This window comes from Triticum dicoccoides, chromosome 4A (genome assembly GCF_002162155.2).
Source record: "Triticum dicoccoides isolate Atlit2015 ecotype Zavitan chromosome 4A, WEW_v2.0, whole genome shotgun sequence".
In the NCBI taxonomy this organism is placed as follows: domain Eukaryota; kingdom Viridiplantae; phylum Streptophyta; class Magnoliopsida; order Poales; family Poaceae; genus Triticum; species Triticum dicoccoides.
In genome coordinates this window covers 20,377,014-20,394,253 of record NC_041386.1, presented here as the reverse complement: position 1 = coordinate 20,394,253, position 17,240 = coordinate 20,377,014, and the positions used below count along the sequence as shown (strand labels likewise).

General features: G+C 45.7%; 1 protein-coding gene across 2 annotated transcripts; it reads right to left on the bottom strand.

The window, feature by feature from the left end:
- Window positions 1-3,226: 3,226 nt before the first annotated feature.
- LOC119284681 (MADS-box transcription factor 1-like) lies at window positions 3,227-16,026 on the bottom strand. 2 transcript variants are annotated; one of them, XM_037563835.1, is made up of 8 exons: window positions 15,545-16,026; window positions 7,613-7,688; window positions 4,958-5,019; window positions 4,777-4,876; window positions 4,203-4,244; window positions 4,072-4,113; window positions 3,724-3,866; window positions 3,227-3,582 (listed from the first exon to the last, which is right to left on the bottom strand). In XM_037563835.1, the coding sequence occupies exons 1-8, from the start codon at window positions 15,727-15,729 to the stop codon at window positions 3,504-3,506; spliced, it is 729 nt and encodes a 242-aa protein (XP_037419732.1). In that variant the 5' UTR covers window positions 15,730-16,026; the 3' UTR covers window positions 3,227-3,503. The 2 variants fall into 2 exon arrangements, with proteins under 2 accessions (XP_037419732.1, XP_037419733.1); XM_037563836.1 differs by lacking the exon at window positions 4,203-4,244.
- Between the last annotated feature and the right edge of the window lie 1,214 nt (window positions 16,027-17,240).

The window sequence follows — 17,240 nt, the reverse complement described above, 5'->3', positions numbered from 1 at the left end:
TAAAGGATAATGATCAATTAGGCATCAGAAGTGTTTTGGGAGGTCCTGTGGTGTCTCGGAAGAGCCCGAGAGGGTTCTGGAAGGCCCTGTAAGCTTACAGAAGGGCCCAAAATGTTCCAGAGCCTTCTGGAATGTTTCAGGTCCTAGTGGGACAACCCCCCTAAGCCTTTGGGGTCAAGGCTCAGGTTCCTAGTGCCCCCCGTCCAACTATTCTTTTGGAGGCAAGGCTCCCAGGGGAGGAATCCTAGGAGGACACTCCCTCCTGGTTTGACAAACTAGGGGACGAGTCCCTTATCCAAGTCGCCCCTCCTCCCTTGGCCCCACCTATATATGCAGGGGGCAACCCCTAGGGACACACTAAACCCTTGGAGGTTGCCCCCGCTGCTCTGCGCCCTAGTTTTCTCTCCTAGTTTGATCTATACAGGGACATCGCTAGGCTGCCTCCCTCATCTCTAGTTTTCTTGGTGTCTTTTTGTGATGGACCACAGAGTACTGCCGAACCTCTAGATCGGTATGCGTGGATGCCTCGGAGGTACCATCTACTTCATTACTAGAATGTGAATTATCTAGGCAAAATTTTCACGATTGAGAAGTTTAAACTAGCTGCTGGAATTGACGAATCTTCACTGACATTACTCTGCTTACTCTATGTTCTAGTTGGTGAGTTGATAATTATCTGCACCTTCATAGTATTCCTAGGTGAGATTGTGTAAGGTAATTAAATTTTTGACGCGTAGCACGTTCCCCTACAGTTACAACTTGTATTTCACCCGTGGTGGCGTGGTGCAACTTATACTCCACACACGATGTAATCGTACTCCATGCATACTGCAACCTATACTTCACACACGGCGCTACCTGTACTGCATGCATAGCATAGCTCATATTGCGCACTAGCACAACTAATACTCCACGCGTACCACAACTTGTTCTCTGCACATTACATAACTCGTATTTCACATGTAGCACAATCAGTACTCCAAATACAGGTACACGAGCTGAGTGTTATGTAAAACAAGAAAAAGCAAAGAGAAAACTAGCAAATGTAACATCAAAAATATTATATGCACGCGCCATGATGTTTCCTTGCTCGCCACGCGTTGAACTACGGGGCCACTATAAGAGAACCCGCAAGGTTACCCTCATCGGTTAATAAAGGTGTAGTTTTGTACAAAAAAATCAATGAGAACTTTACCCTAACTAACGCAGCTGCTACAACGCATTGCAAACTAATCGATCTCTAAGAGCAACTGTAGCAGAGTCGTCATATTGGCAGCCTTGATAATGCGTATGAAGCATGCTCCATTTGCTTATGGAGGCTACCGAGGTGATGCGTAAACTCAGAGTCAATGGGACATCCTTTCCTAATTTTCGAGACATCCCCACCCAAGGCAGGGGATCACATGAAATTTCTTTCGCGCCACAATGTTTGCTGGATGGAGTGCCCTCCAAAAGTTGGCCCAAAACGTTAAATATGGAGGCTGAGAGGCCCAAATATGAAGGGCGCTCTAAATTTTATTGCGATCCTGACATGTATGACGACTCTGCTAGAGTGGTATTTTACACCAGCCATCATATTAACGGTAACTGTGCAGTTCATGGCCTTTTTGGCGATCCTGCTAAGGTCATTCTAAGGTTTTCTTTTTTGCAAATATCGTCCCACTAATCATGAAACCGATGACACTGTAAAAAGGAAAATGTCTAAACTTATACAGACTAAGAGGACCTTTTCCACGTTACCGATAAATCTGCACCCAAAAAATTTGCAAATGACTCACACTGACACACATTGTCGGTCAGTCGAAGAAACGCTAAACAGATAGAAACGTGTGCCACTCTGCTTAGCACAAGTATTTTGATCCATACATATTCCCTCCCCTCCGTCGCCCCCTCCCCCCTCCCCCCGGAGACCGAGGGGCTCCAACTCTAGCCGCCGGGTCATCGCTCCTTCCTCTCCCTCCCCTCCGTCACCGCCGGTGGGCGGCGGGGCATAGCCTGTGCGTGCGGCGGCGGCGGCGGAGGCACTCCTCCCTCTCGCTGGTCATAGGGTGACACGGGGCGCCCTGGCTCAAGGGTGTGACCCCGATCTAGACTGCGGCGGCACCGATTTGGTTCATGACGGCCCAGATCTGGACTACGGCGATGTGGCGGCTGGCCGGCGTCCTAATGACGGCTATGGTGTCAGTGTTGGCGACGACGATGGCTGTGGCGCGACGGCGTCGGGGGCGGCGCGGGCTGCGGGCGCGGCGACCTGCCCTGTTCGGGTGGCGGCGGCGGCATGGAGGGCCTGATGGTCACGTCGGCGGCCGGCACCTTCGGTTAGATCTGTTCTGACCGGTGCAGCCGGCGGTGGTGGTCATCTCTTCCGTCAGAGGTGGCCGGCCTGCGGCTGGGTGGTCGGATCTCGAGATTCGTCATCTAGTCCCGGCCACGAGTTGGGCAGACATAGTTGCTGGTGAAAACCGAGCCGTTGACGGGCGATGGCGGCCTTTTGCGCCGTTACCTTGATGAAGGCATCGTCGTGTAACTGTTGTCGACCCACTCGTGCTGCTTCGGGGGAAACCCTAGGATCTGGTCTTCCAGTCCGAACAATGGCGGTACTACGATGTCGTTTCTCTCTTGGGAGCATCATTTGTGAAGCAGCGTTGGAAGACAGAGGCAGGAGGTGAAGCGGCTTCGTCTTGCACGGAGCTTCGGTGGAGCTGACAAGTCATGCCTGACCGACAGGTACTACGCTGAGTCATGCCTGGTTGGCAGGTGCTACGCATGACGGATCTTCCAGAGTCTTCGCGTCTGGACGGACAAGCGCAGGGCGGTGGCGCCGTTGGGCACCATGGTGGTGTCGATGGATGTCTGGAATGGCAAGGATGATGCAGATATCTTTCCTGAAGATGGGTCAGTGGTCCGATGATGATGACGGCTTTTAAAACGTATGCATGTGGTGTGCATTTTCGGTAGGCTGCATCAGTTGTTGGTCCCGATACGTTATGTGGATGGATCGACGACGACACCGGTTTTAGATATAGGGAGTGAGAGCACTCCACATTATTGAGTTTGTAGGTGTGAGTGATGGTTTCGGGTGAATTGATGTATGTTCTTGTTAGACCTTTGTGAAATAATTAATAAAGATGGCTGAATGCATCGATTGATGCAGAGGCCAGGGGTTTAACCTCCTTTTTTAGAAAAAAATGCTACCTATTAATCACTACAAGTCCAGCACACAGTATAACAAGTGACACTCAAGTCCAAGCACACTAGCTACATACACGGGAGGCAACGCCAGACCAGGTGACGTCCCATGTCTGTGGATCAATAGACCATTACAAGAGTTACGTACTCGACTCGAATGAATCGCCTGTTTTTATTCTTCAGGGAAGTGCAATGAGCGGCAGTCTCAGTATATAAACCAGTGTGCACTACAACAATAATATCCAGAGTTCCTGGACTCCAGATTGGGCGTACAATACGTGTTGAATCATGCCTGGCTCATCGTCTGAACTTAATCATATCCAACCTGCAAAAGATCCAAGGTGTCCATCAAGGCGCTGTGGAGCCATGTCTTCGTTGTTCAGCTGATGGTACCTTCACACAGCAAAAGAAATCACTTCAATTTTGGACGGATCAAACACTCATGTTCTGAACAATTACAAATCGGAAGAAAAAATAGTTTATGCTTAGCAGAGATTCGGTGGGTTAAACCGATGGCCATGCAGAAAGATATACCCAATTTGCATGGAGGAATCATGTTCCGGGCGTTGCAGCAGTCCCGGATAAGTAGTCTTGATGGCATGCCCACTGGAGCTACCGTGCCCTCCATCTTGCCATGACATATGGAGCGCATTCTCGGCACAGCTGATGTCATGCAACTGGCACTCCCAAGAAAATAGTCATGAGAAATTTTATTGCCCACACTGAACTCGTTTTTTTATCAGAATGAATATAGTTTATATGCCGTGTAGTTTACAAACTTCGTCCAGCAAAGGTATGCAATTTGTGTTGGCAACAAAGTGAAGGTTCAAAATTTGATATAAAGACAGAAAGCGTAAGTTCTAAGCTCAGTGATGATAGTACCTTCTTCCTCAGGTCTTTGTTTTGATCCAGCAATTCTTGCTCCTGTAGAACATCATTTTGCCATTATATATTAACAGAAGGAGCATGCAATATAGGGTCAGGATTATCTGAAGTTCATGATTCATCATTACCTTACTTTTCAGGTCATATAACTCATCAAGTAATACTTTATTCTTCAAAAAATGTATGCTTTGTCATAAAGCAAGGCAAAACCAGCGACAGAACTGTGATGTTTCAGCTAATGCTATAAAAAATGCCTTAAGAGTTCAGCTGCATACTAACAATAATGGATACAACATCATTTAGATGCTCTGAAGTTAACAGGTTTTCACTAAGACAATTCGAAACTAATACATGCATCATCTTCAACTGATGCAGTATCTGTATAATACTCCCTCCGTCCCATAATATAAGAGCGTTTTTTAAAATGTTTTAAATGAGAAACAACCACGGGAGAACTTTGAGCATAGAAAAAAAAACAGAATCTAGCATAAAATGAGGTAGCATTTCAAAAGAAAATCCGAAAACGGTATAAGAAAAAATTAATAAAAAGATGATGGTTTGTTATAGAGGGACCTTGAGCCAGAGCGTGCCCATGGTGCAGCGGTCAACGCTCTTATATTATGGGACAAAGGGAGTAGAAAAATATCTGAAGTTGCTGAACCTGAGCCTATGTAATATACATGGAAATTTCAAATTCTCTACCTTTCTTGTCCTGATATGCTTGAGAGATATGTCTATTTGGTTCTCAATTTGCTCAAGCTCCCTCATGGTAAGTGGGCCCAGATCCTCACCGAGAATATTTCTACGACACGAGAAATAAGGTGGAGAAACATTGCAATGTATATACAGCAAGTAACTTTTCAACCCAATCTCTAGAAACTACCTTTGTGAACTTTGAAGATATTCAAGTCTGGTCTTCAACTTCAGATATTCTTGGTAATTTATCTAGTTTCAAAAGCAAAAAAGGAAGCATGGTACATGTCAGTTCAAGTGACACAATACTTGCCGTGGAAACGAGAAGCTAAACGTACATGACAACAGACCATGTTGGCCAAACAAACAAGAGAGTTCAAACAAAATGTTGCCCCACCAAATGGAAGCTGGGAAAGATTGAAAACAACAACAGACTGCAAGAGGGTGCAATGTAAAGACCTAGCCTTGGACAATCACCTGAATATGTTTCCAAAAACTGGAGTTGGTTAAGCTGTGACTATGTTTACCCGTAGGGCATTTTGCTTAGCTTTTCTCTGTTTTCTTCCTTACCCCTTTGTAACATACTGTTTATAGGAATGAAAATTAACCGTAGAACAATTGTTCAGTTCTACGGTGTGCGGCTAAAAAAAAACAATCACCTGAATGTAATGGTTATTCACACACACAGCTATTCTGACCGAATATAGTGGGCACTAGCGATTACTGACTATATTTGCTCGGCCGTGTACCCACCTCGCTGCGCCTACCCGACCCTCGCCGCCGCCGCCACAGTCATTGCCGTTGACTCCCTGCTGGCGGAATCGACCGGCGCCATCCTGCAGCCCTGCTGACTTTTCCCGCAGCTTCCTGTGAGTGCAGGCCGCCAAAATAGTCATTTCCGTCGCTGTTGAGCTCGCCATCGCTGCAGCTCCGCAAGGGCACCGCGAAAGTCGGATTTCTTCCGGAATCAGACCGGCCGACCACGGCGATGTGGTAGGAAGGTCGACCCCAAGCCAGCGCCTGCAGGTGCTGCCGGATCTAAAAAAGAAGCCGTCCGATCAGGTTGCCGACGCAACCTTCATTCCTGGCGTCGTTTGCTACCTCCTCGCTGAACAACCACGTGCCTGCCCAGCTACGCAGCGTCGGTCTCCTCCGCTGCCTTGATGCGCAAGTCAAAGGTCCGTCGTCGGCGCTGTCGCTAGGACCGCCGCTGCACATATGGTATTTGTCAAATTCCCCCTACGCATTTGTTTACATATTGCATAAAAAAACGTCTCAAATAGACCGTTACATTTCTCCATTTTAGATGGTCTCCTCTGCTATCATGACCTAACTGACACTTGCAAACTCAAACAGTCCTTGGTTCCCAGTTAGGTCGAGGGCTGTTTCTTTGAGACCAAGTCATGGGTCATGATGGTCATGTCAGGGATTACTTTGCGTCGAATGCAGTTTAACCCCTATACTATTTTCGGCGCCTATTTAGGATGCGTCAACTCTCTTCAACACCATTGAGAAGGCTGTGGAGAGACATGATCCTTGGTTTGTATTGAGAAGGAATGCAACAGGGTAGAAAGTGCAAGTCCACTGTTGAAGATAATAGCAATCGTGCAAGTTCTTGCTTATGGATGCCCGACGATGCCATCCATGTCTATGTTCGCTTGGTGAAGATCTATCCTCGAGTGTGTGAGACGATTCTGTACATCTGTTGTTGAGATCTATGGACCAGAGGCCTTGAGGGTTCCTAGGTAATGAAGAATATACTCAAAGGCTTATGGTAGAAAATGAAGAGAGTGGTTGCCCAGGTATGCTTGGATCCATTGATTGCATGCATTGGACTCGAAAGAATTGTCATGTTGCATGGCAAGGTCAATATCGAGGGCATTGCTTCGATCCAACCATCATTCTTGAGGCAGCTGCATCGCACGATCTTTGGATTTGGCATCCATACATTGATATGCTTGGCTCTCACCAATGATCGCAATGTCCTCCATTGATCTTCTCTTTTTGAAAGGCTTGTTGATGGTGGCAGTCCAACTTGCACTATGTTGTCGATCACAATGTGTACAACATGGGTTACTACCTTGCCGATCACATCCATCCTCCATGGGCCACAATTGTGTATACTATCCACAAACCAAAAGGTAACAAAGAGATCTCACTTTGCAACTTGTCAAGAATCTGCTGGAAAGGATGCTGAGAGAGCATTTAGTGTGCTTCAACAATGATTTGGGATTGTTTGTGACCCTGCTGAGCATTGGAAGCCCGAGACCCTATGGAAGATAATGGCATCATGTATTATCTTGCACCACACTATCATCGAGGATGAGAGAGAAGACCCGGAGGACTTTTGGCAACTGTTCAATGCCCACCCATTGCAGCCAGAGCATAACCCAAATAGGATCCAAGCCTTCATCCATGCACACCAACAGATCGAGAACCATTCAGCTCATAACTGACTTCACGAAGATCTTATTGAGCATCATTGGCGCCTTCATAGCACTTGATTCTTGTGCTTTAATCATGTTTATTTGAATTCTTAGTTTAGTTGGACCGTATGTTTTGTTTGAATTTGGATGGTTTATGTTTGAGAAGATCAAAAAATTTATGCATTTAGATTGTGTGCACTTCATTATTCAATTTTTATTTATTTTTATGTTTGGTAAGTTTGAAAATTTTGGAAAGCAAAAAATAATAGGATAGGGGATCTGTTGCAGAATAGTGATTTCCTTAAGTAGTTGGTAAAGTGGGATAGTGAGTACTTTTGCTAGTTTTAGTTTAGGAGGTCTACTAGAGATGCCCTAACCTCTTTATATTCAGGAAGGTATTAAGATTTTGAGATGCTTACTTCATTTTCTGCTGGAGGGGTTGCTTCTGGTGAGTTGTAGTTGCAGGTGCGGTATCTCTCAAGTATTTTGTACATGCTGTTGACATATGAAAACAAATGAATCAATTTATATTGCTTGACATGCGAAAAATATAGAAAAGTGAATACATTTATAATATCCAGAAGCATTGGAAAATGTAAAAAAAGAGAATATTAGTATGTGCGCAACACTTACTGACTGAGATGTGATCCTAGTATCATATAATGCCTGCTAGTCACCATATGTTGTTGCATAGCACATTCCCCTTCACTTGGCTCCAATGGAGGGCGTGTGGAGCTGTGTCTTCCACAAATATTCTTGGATCCGGTAGGCTTTGGTATCCACCGGCCGGCTTTGGTCTCCGGTGGATCCCTTTGGTTTCGGTAAACGTTTGTGGTCTTGGAGTATCTACAAGCTCTTTTCGACGTCTTGTTCTCAGGGGCGGCTATTTGCTACACATATTGTGGCCATCGATATCTTCTGGTCTACATCGACGACTCCCCAGTTGCTTATAAAAGCTCCTAGGTTTAAATAAGTTAGCTCCGCAGAGGCGGAGACCCAGAAGGCATCGAGCTTTGCTCATGTTGTGTCGTTGGTAGATTCGGAAGGACGAAGGTTTTGACACCCCTAAGAATTTGGATGTAATTCTATTTTTATGTAATATTTTTGTAAGGACTTGTGATATTTAATATATGACTAGGCTTTTCCGCCCCCAAATAAGGATGAAGCATAAACATGCCGAGAAGGGCAGATCCAGTTAATCTGGACCAACAATTCATGTCAATCCAGTTATCTAGATTGCTCGAATGATGACCGCTCAACATGTTTAACATGAAGTTAGTATAATACCAAATACCAATGTCTGCTAACCATGTAATTAAGGCGTAACTGATGTCCTACCGAATATCAATGTACAGTTAATTTGCTTCACAATATTAACGTGAATGTTATTTTTGCCATGAATAGTGACATATATTTGCATGTACACATTTACTGGTAAGAAGAAAAAGAATCACCAGATGATCCGCAGATCCAATTGTCATAGAGCTATCCCTTGAAGTTTTGCATGTGGGAAAACTAACTATGCTTAGTCCTTTCACAGGTGGCAAGAATCGACCGAGATACCAGCTATTCTAGATGGATCTTATTCCTGGTCATCTGAGAGACTCTATCCCAACCAGCTCATAATCAGTTCACGAAGGCCCCTGGAATCACTAACTCGTTGCACATTACACATATACACACCAACAACGGGATTTGTAAAATAACTAAGATTGTTTATTTTGTAGTAGTGTCTCTGGTTTGTGTGCGGGGCAATTATGGTGAAAGGGAGTAAATTATGATCTGTGCAACTAGTCAAAGCAAGGGGTCCCAAATGTCAGGTTTTTTCTAAACTACCTAAGACTAGATTCTTTTTTCCATAAAGGAGATTAAAACCTGCAGCCTCTGCATCATTGTGATGCACACAACCATCCCTAAGACTAGATGTATTAACAACATTCTTCCAAATACAATGTCATACACGATTTTTGGTCAATAGCAAAGGTACAGTAGTGTAGCTGGAGCTGGTGCAAGTAAGCATTTAATAGTTTCAACCTCGCACTTTTGCAAAGATTAATTCATTTTTCTTGTTCACATATTTTAACGTGTACGTAGCTTATGAGCATTTCACAACATTAAATTAGGGGTCCAAGAATCATTACTCCTTGTCAATAGTTTTTTTATGGGCTGGATCAAAATTAATCTCTTGCGGAGAACATATTCCCACTCCCTTGCTTCATCCTCCCGAGGGCGACTCAGGGGCGACCTAGGTGTTGTAGTGTCGCTTCCTCCTTCCCCGCTTCCCCCTCATCACCGCCGGAGGCAGCCGACAGGATCCCCTCGCGGCTGCCAGGGCGGTCCACTCTCGGGGGACTTGGCGGCTAGCCTGGTGGGTGCTAGGCCAGGAGCCTTTGTCTGACGAAAACCCTTGGCCGACGATGGCGAACACAATGTTGATGGCATTTTAGGTGCCATTCTACCCCTTGGCCATGACATTCAGGTACAACTTCCCATGCTCTCTCCTTCCTCTGTGCCCCAGGTGAAAACACCAAATCCCTATGATTGGGAGACAACGGTGCTAAACATTGTTCTCTCCTTGGAGGCTCCGTCCTGGGCAGTGGGTTGTAGGTTGTGCAGCGACAAGCTCGGTTGGTTCCTGATGGGGCTCAGTTTATCTTCAGTAGCGGCATAGCTCTAGGATGGGTTGGATTCTTCCTCAGGTCGGCGCGCTCTCACACTTGTGTGGTCCAGATTGTCTGGCCATACAGTTCCCTCAAGCCTAGGCAAGAGGGGACTGGGCTCTCTACTTTGACGATTGTGAAGCGATGGTGCTGTTCAGACTTGGCGACCCTAGAAGTTGCTCGGATTAAATAGATTACCATATGATGCAATATATTGATGATATGATTTTGGTCCTCCGGGCATGGCCCTCTTCAAGTTGTTTGGTTTAACACATTTTGACTTACTATGCTATTTCAATTGGGCTTAGTATCAACTTCCATAAGTCATCAATCATTCCAATCAACACTAAGGTTGCCTTGGTGTGTCTGTCTGTATCTAAGATCTTTGTTTGTATCGTAGTGTGGCACCTTTCACATACCTTGGCCTTCCTTGCAGAACCACTTGCCCCACAATTCAAGATTTTATGCCCTTAGTTGGTCGTGTAGAGAAAAAACTTTTAGCAACATTGTCTATGATCTCCTACGGTGGAAAATTGTCCCATCCAAGCGCGTCATTACTTCCCTACCAATCTTTTCTCTATGCGCTCTTGAGCTTCCTCCAAAAATTCTAGAGCCCCTAGTCAAAATCAGAAGGAGAAGTCTATGTAAGAAAACCGAGCAAGGAGGCAACTGCAATTCATTGGCAGCGGGATATGGCCTATCGCTCTAAAACCCATTGTGTCCATGGTGTTATTAATCTTTAGGTTGGAAGTGATGCCCTCCTCATGAAATATGTTCAGAAATTTTATAATTGGATGTACCTCCCAAACCTTATCTGGTCAACCTATCATGTCGTGGAAATCCCACATGTTGTTGACCCTTGTGAGTCCTTTTGGCGGCGAGATATTATGAATCTTAGCCCCATCTTCTAAGGCGTCTCTCGGATTGTTGTTGTGGTACTTCTGCGCTCTTTTGGAAGAACCTATGGCTAAACGACATGCTCTCTATGTCCCACCCAACGGCCTACTCTTTTGCTTCCTCAGAGGATATCTATGTCAAGGATTTCTTGGGGATTATGGCTGTTGGGGAGATATTTCACTTACAATTTTCGATACATATATGCCCATGCGGAGGTTCATGACCTTCAACCCTTGATGACCCACGTTGTTCTTGTGGAAGCCATGCATGATATATGGCACTATGTTTGGGGCTCAAGAGAGTTTATGTAGGCACTACTATGCCTTTTACTTCAAAGTTGTTTAAGCCCACTAGGCATACAGATGGATCTGGAAATCTAATTAAGTGTGTACTAAAGTTTAAGGTATTTGGTTTGCTCTTGCTCTATGATAGGTTAAATACCCTTAACATGCTTAATCGAAGACAATACAGTATTGGCCATGACATGGACTGTCTGTTATATGGATTTGCACACTGAAGAAACAATTGAGCACATGATCTTTGATAACCAATTTAGCAAATCTTCCTGGGCTAGCCTAGATATTTGACGGGGCCCTCTACCTCAAGGTTCCATATGATCACCCAAGCAGAGCAGGTTTGGAGCAAGCCCATGTTTAAGGACATATTTTTGTTTGCCTCCTGGAGTCAGTGGAAAGAATAAGTATTTCAGGGGCATTGTGTCCACCATTGCCTCTTGGAGGTCAAGATTAAAAGATGATTTTTCTTTCCTTACCCATAGAGTACTAAAATTTGAATTCTCGCATATTTTTAAAGTTGCTTGACATAAGCGTATTACTGTTCGAGAGGTGACGGGTCATGCCCAAGCTAATGTCGAGTTTTAGTCTCCTATTGTTGTCACATATTAAGGGAGTGGGGCCTATACACGATTTGTAAATGCTCAACTCAATAAGGCCAACTATGTCTTTAGATGTCTTATTTATCAGGCTAGACTATACAAGGCTCCAGGAGGTTCATCTTTTTGGTCAACTCAATGTACAAGGCTCTTCTTACTAGCTACACCGCGCAAATTTTCCTTGCTTGTCATTTTGGTCATCTGATTTGATTGCTCATTTTGTTGGCTTTTAATTTAACACCCCAACCCCATAACTGTATTCCTCATGGGTTTGGAACTAGCATCATAAGATTTTTTGGGCTCTAAGATCACTTTTTTGGGGTTGGTCTGAGTGCTTGTGTTGGTCAATTTAGCTTTGCCATAATGATGATTTGTTTGAATAAATGATTATTTTCAATCCTTTGCAGGCTATTTACTTATCTATCAACTAGATGAGGTTATGTTCAATGTTGCAGCGAACCGGCAAAAGGTCATTATGGAGGACATCAACAAGTTATCACAGGATTTATGCCCCAACATGGGTGCGAGTATTTTGTTTGAATAGGAGGAAGACCCCCGGCCTCTGCATATGGGCGATGCATGCAACCACTTTATTAATTATTCACAAAAGACCTTACAAAGAAATACAACAGTAAGTCTGAAGTCACCGTCTAGACAACATCTATTGCTACTCCTATCTAGTTGATGAAGGAATGCTGATAGTCCGAGCCTAATACCAAACAGACCTCACAGCCAAGCCCAACATCTGAGACCCGAGGCCCCAACCAAGCCACTTGCCGGGTATGAGGCACACCCGGGTCTGGCGGACCCTCAAAGGCCGCCACCGCCAACTGCAACCACTCCATCTTTAGAGCTGTACTGACGCATCAACCTTGCCCGGTCTAGCTACTATGGACATTACCACGACGCCAAACAACACCACCATCATGCGCTCTTCCATCAACACACTCCCAACAGGGAGACCCTGCTGCTCCATGCCGCTGAGACCCGCCGTTGTCAACATGTCAGATGTAATGCCGCTCCTCCTTCGCGAACACCACCTGCTGCCACTGGTCCCATCCCCTCCACCTGCAGTTCATCTGCACTCGCAACCGAGCCCAGTGCCCCCGACGACGCCTCCAGGAAGGTCATGATGACGCGAACAGTGCCACTGCCGCCAAATCCGAAGAGCACTGAAGGTTTTCACCCGGCCGGGCATCGGGGTGGGTAGATTGGGCCCTCAGTTGCGCCTTCATGAAGGAAAGCGGCGCCCATGGGCGTCGCCGCCGCCGGCCGGCCAGACCGGCCAAGGTTCCCCCCAGACCCAAAGTACACCACCAGGGCTCACCATCACCGGAGCCTGCAGCCGCAAACCACCGGGACGACGAGAGAGGCAACAGGAGAAAGGGGAACCTCCATATCTGACGCAACGAAGCACATCGCCACGACCGGACTCCATCAGCGACCCGCCGCCCGTGCGGCCGAGCATGCTGGCCAGCGTCGCCTGCAGACGTCGCGAGTCATCGGACAACGCCGCCTCGCCGATAGGGCCGCCGCCCAAGGATCCGCAGGCCACCAATGCGATACTCTGGCCCGCTAGCCGACGGGATTGATCCGGGCACCGAGATCCGCGCTGCCACCTTCCCCGGCGCCCGCGCGGGCTTTGCCGGCAACAGTGGCGGCGAGGGAGGGAAGGGGGATGAGGGGAGGCAGCGCGGCGAAAGATCTGATTGCCCCCGAGTCGCCCGGGGGACGACGCGCGAGGGCCGCGTCTCTACAGTGTTTCTTGGCGAGGGCCGCGTCTGTGTAGTGTCAATAATAAGGAGCACATGGGTGCCGGTTTAGCAACATGCTTTGTCATGACTGTGTGTAAGGGTGCAAACCAAGGAGAGCTAATCTTCCATTATCCAAAAATCTACTATCTGTGAATACTTCTTATAACATTTAGACTGAACACATGATATTATAGTATGTCACCTTAGAAATAATTTGTTCTATGAAGTAGAGAAAGCATGTCATCAGAGTAGAAAATGATCTTTAAGCTGAAGAAGAAGAAAACAAAGATGAAATAGAACTTAATGAAGATCCATAAATACGAACTGAACTGGGATTAGTCTTGTGTGAAAAGCTCTAAATTGTCACCACACTGAAAGAAAGGGTCACAAAAGTTGTCTCAGATCGAGTAAGTTCCACCGTGGATTGTTTAGATGAACTTCTGGGGATCGAGCTGGTGGCAAGTTGAACTAGATTTGAAATTGTAGCCAGAAATCCTGATTTTGAATCTATTTCAACCAGTTAGTGCAGGGGGATTTAGGACTCTATCTAACACATTCTGCAGCAAGGTTATACATATATATGTTTATGTCCAGCTAGTACGTAATGTTCTTTTCACAAGTGTACGCACGCCATCTGGTAGAACAGCATAATTGCTCCTCGTAATAAGATCCTCGTGAGATAGCAAAAGTTAACCGTGTATACATTATCTCGCATGCATGTATATTATTTAATGTACTGTGCATGCATCAGTTCACCCAGTTTAGCACGTGGTGGAGTCAACACTACTCATATATATATCTACTTCAATCGGTATATTGCATGCAAGCTAAGCTGGGTTGCTTTGACGACATGACGTGCAATTGATATCCTTGACGGTTCGGCAGTTAGTGCGCGGAACAACGGGTAGTTATACACAGGGCTTGGCTCAGTGAAGATAGTACATGAACTTCCGGGGATCCAGCTGCTGCTGCCCTCAGTGGAACAGTAACTTTTTTTTTTTAGCAAAAGAGGGTTTCCCCTCCGATTTCCGTTAGAGAAACCAAGTGGAACAGTAACTAATGGAACAGTAAATGGATTACAGATCTCAGCTTCTCACCACATCCTAGAGTAAGCCAAACTCTAGTGTATCTTTTCTGAAGCAAAGGCAAGATGTTTGCCTTCTCATTAATCAAGCAAGGAGAGTTTTAGGTACGAGAAACAAAGGTTCCGGCATCAGTCAACCCCCAAAAGGACAGCAAACAAAATCGAATTACTTGTGGCATAAAAGGTTCCTAAGGTGCTTATTAGCTTATAGTTCCAGCCAAAGCCCACATCTCGCTTCTTCTTTAATTTTGTTGATGAGATGAGCCCAGCCGGCGTTGTGAATGTGTACTGGATTTGCCATTTTGGGTGAGAAATATGTGGATCTGGTGAGCATATACGGGAGGAGATAGAGATCTTATGAGTAGAGCATGGGCCAGCGAAATATCCTCTAAATATGGAACGAATAAGCAACAACTTCATGGACCGCTTTCTTGTTCTTGCCGATTATAGCAAGTAATGTGAGTGATTATGATACGGTGTACATGTATTGAATAGCTGTCCGTCGCGAACTCCAGAAATCTACCCCAGCTGGATGGATGTGGTCAACAGATCCGACGCTTAACAGTATCTGGTTAAGTTGACCTTTCCGCAGCTGCGATACTCCACACACAAAAAAAGGAAGGACACTCGCTCGTCGCGCAAAATAAGGATGTTTTCTCATGTCCTTGGTTAATTGAACTGAAGGCAAGAAAATCAGAGGTTTGTTTGACCAGATCTTGACGAACCCATAGATCACGTGAGGCCAAAAGAGAAGAAAAAAGAAAATGAAGGGATAGGGTCAAAAAAAAAAAAACACACACACACAGAGGGAGAGAGAGTGAAAAACGCGGATCTAATTAACCTAAACCTAATCGATTTGAACATCAAACCTGCGCCAAACCAAGTGAAAGAAATGAGGGCATTCGATTAATCAGCTCGAAGCCTCGAACTCGGATGGACTTCCTTTTAGCCGCATCTGCTAGTGTTCTTGTTAATTCATTTCCGTGTGAGTCGTCGAGACTCTGGAGGTGGACGATCTATGCCAGTTGGAAGTTGGAACAGCGAGGGTTGGTTTAGTTACGTACCATGAGGAGCTGGAGAACTCGAAGAGGCGGCCGCCGCCGGAGAAGATGATGAGGGCGACCTCGGCGTCGCAGAGCAGCGAGAGCTCGTAGGCCTTCTTGAGCAGCCCGTTCCGGCGCTTGGTGAACGTCACCTGCCGGGTTGTCTTGTTCTCGATCCGCCTGATCTCCACCTTTCCCCGACCCATCTTCCTTCTTCTTCCTCTTCCTCCTCCCTTTCTTTCTCTCTCTCTCTCTCTCGCTCGCGCTCTCTCTCTCTCTTGTAACTTTTTTGCCGCCAGCAGAGGGATGTCTGATCGTATGCTTTGCTTGCTCGGTGCCTAAGTCTCTCTCGCTCTCTCACAATTACTGTACCAATGATTTACTAGCTCGTCCACCCGTTTGCGTCTCTCTCTCTCACTGTAGCTCTGGCGAAGGTGGTGGTGGTGGAGGGGGTGATTGATGATTGATGTGACGTTAGTTCGTGGCGAGTCGGCCCCTCGCTGGACACGCAACAGTGCCGATCCGGACCGGAATCCATCTCCACAGCGAGGAAATGGGGGCCAGTAAAGGTGTCCGCACATCAGAGAGCAGACGTGGGTGATGGATAAAGTTTGATCGAGGCGGGATAGGACGTATACACGTGTCGACGGCAGTGTGGAGGAATAGACGACTTCATTATGGCATCGCGTGCTAGCGGCTAGCCTTCTAGGGCTTCGTAGGACTTCTCTTTCCTGTCAGCTCTCTCAAGTCTGAACTATCTTTACTTTCACAGCTCTCTGAAGTCTGAACAAGTGTTCCTTCATTTTCTTCAGCTCTCTGAACTATCTTAAATTTCGCTCTGGCTCTTCCTCTCTTTTGCTGCGGTTCGTCAGGGACCCTTTTGCTTGTTTTTATACTGGAAAATAGAAAGAAATGTTGGGCAACCCTTTCACAGGCTCAAAGGTAACTAGTGCTGGATTCCTGGCAGGCTTCCCGTATTTCAATCCTTGAGTTGGAGCACGAAGGAATCTAAGTTAGTTTGTAAAAGATGGAATTAGGCCCTGTTTTTATTTTTTGATTGGGTGGAATAAGACCCTGTTTGAATGTGGGAACGAAAAAACAATGCATGATTCACCTGAATATCCTCCAAGAATACTCCAAAGCAACCATTTGAAACAGCACAGAAAAAATGCGTGAGTTCTAAACATAAGGAGAAAAAGGACATGAGGCAAAACCTCACGTTTGATTTCCTCCAAAATTTCTATAAATCGCTTCATTCCATAGATTTCATAGGAATCTTGGAGAACCATTCCTTTGTTCTAAATGGCATTGTAGAAATATTTCCTATACGAATTTTAATTCTTCGAAACTCCAAGATTTCCTTTTGCTCCAAGCCGGACCTTAGATTCACAATTTTATGACATGATATCAATTTCTTAATTCATATAAATCGACAAATAATCCTTTGTCTTCAATCAAAATATGGTGCATCTACATCCCACTTTGGAATAAGCTGAACAATATTTACATATGGCATGACCATTTTTTATTTTGCACGGGCCATAACACCTCCAATATAGGTTTCTAAAAATAAAATAATGGTCTCGGGCCAAATTGTAGGCCGGCCATACAGTATATTCCCCAAACGTTGTGAAAGACCATTGTCGGGGGAAACGACACCTACGGGATCACGAGGAATCCCTTTTTGCTACGGTTGGCTGGCGCGGGGCTTTGGAAA

Coding starts and splice junctions, on each gene's coding strand:
- LOC119284681 (XM_037563835.1), bottom strand. CDS start 15,729: ATGGGTCGGGGAAAGGTGGAGATCAGGCGGATCGAGAACAAGACAACC. Junction 7,689..15,544: donor GAGTTCTCCAGCTCCTCATG/GTACGTAACTAA, acceptor ATATGTCAACAG/CATGTACAAAATACTTGAGA. Junction 4,245..4,776: donor AGCATATCAGGACAAGAAAG/GTAGAGAATTTG, acceptor CATTTTTTGAAG/AATAAAGTATTACTTGATGA.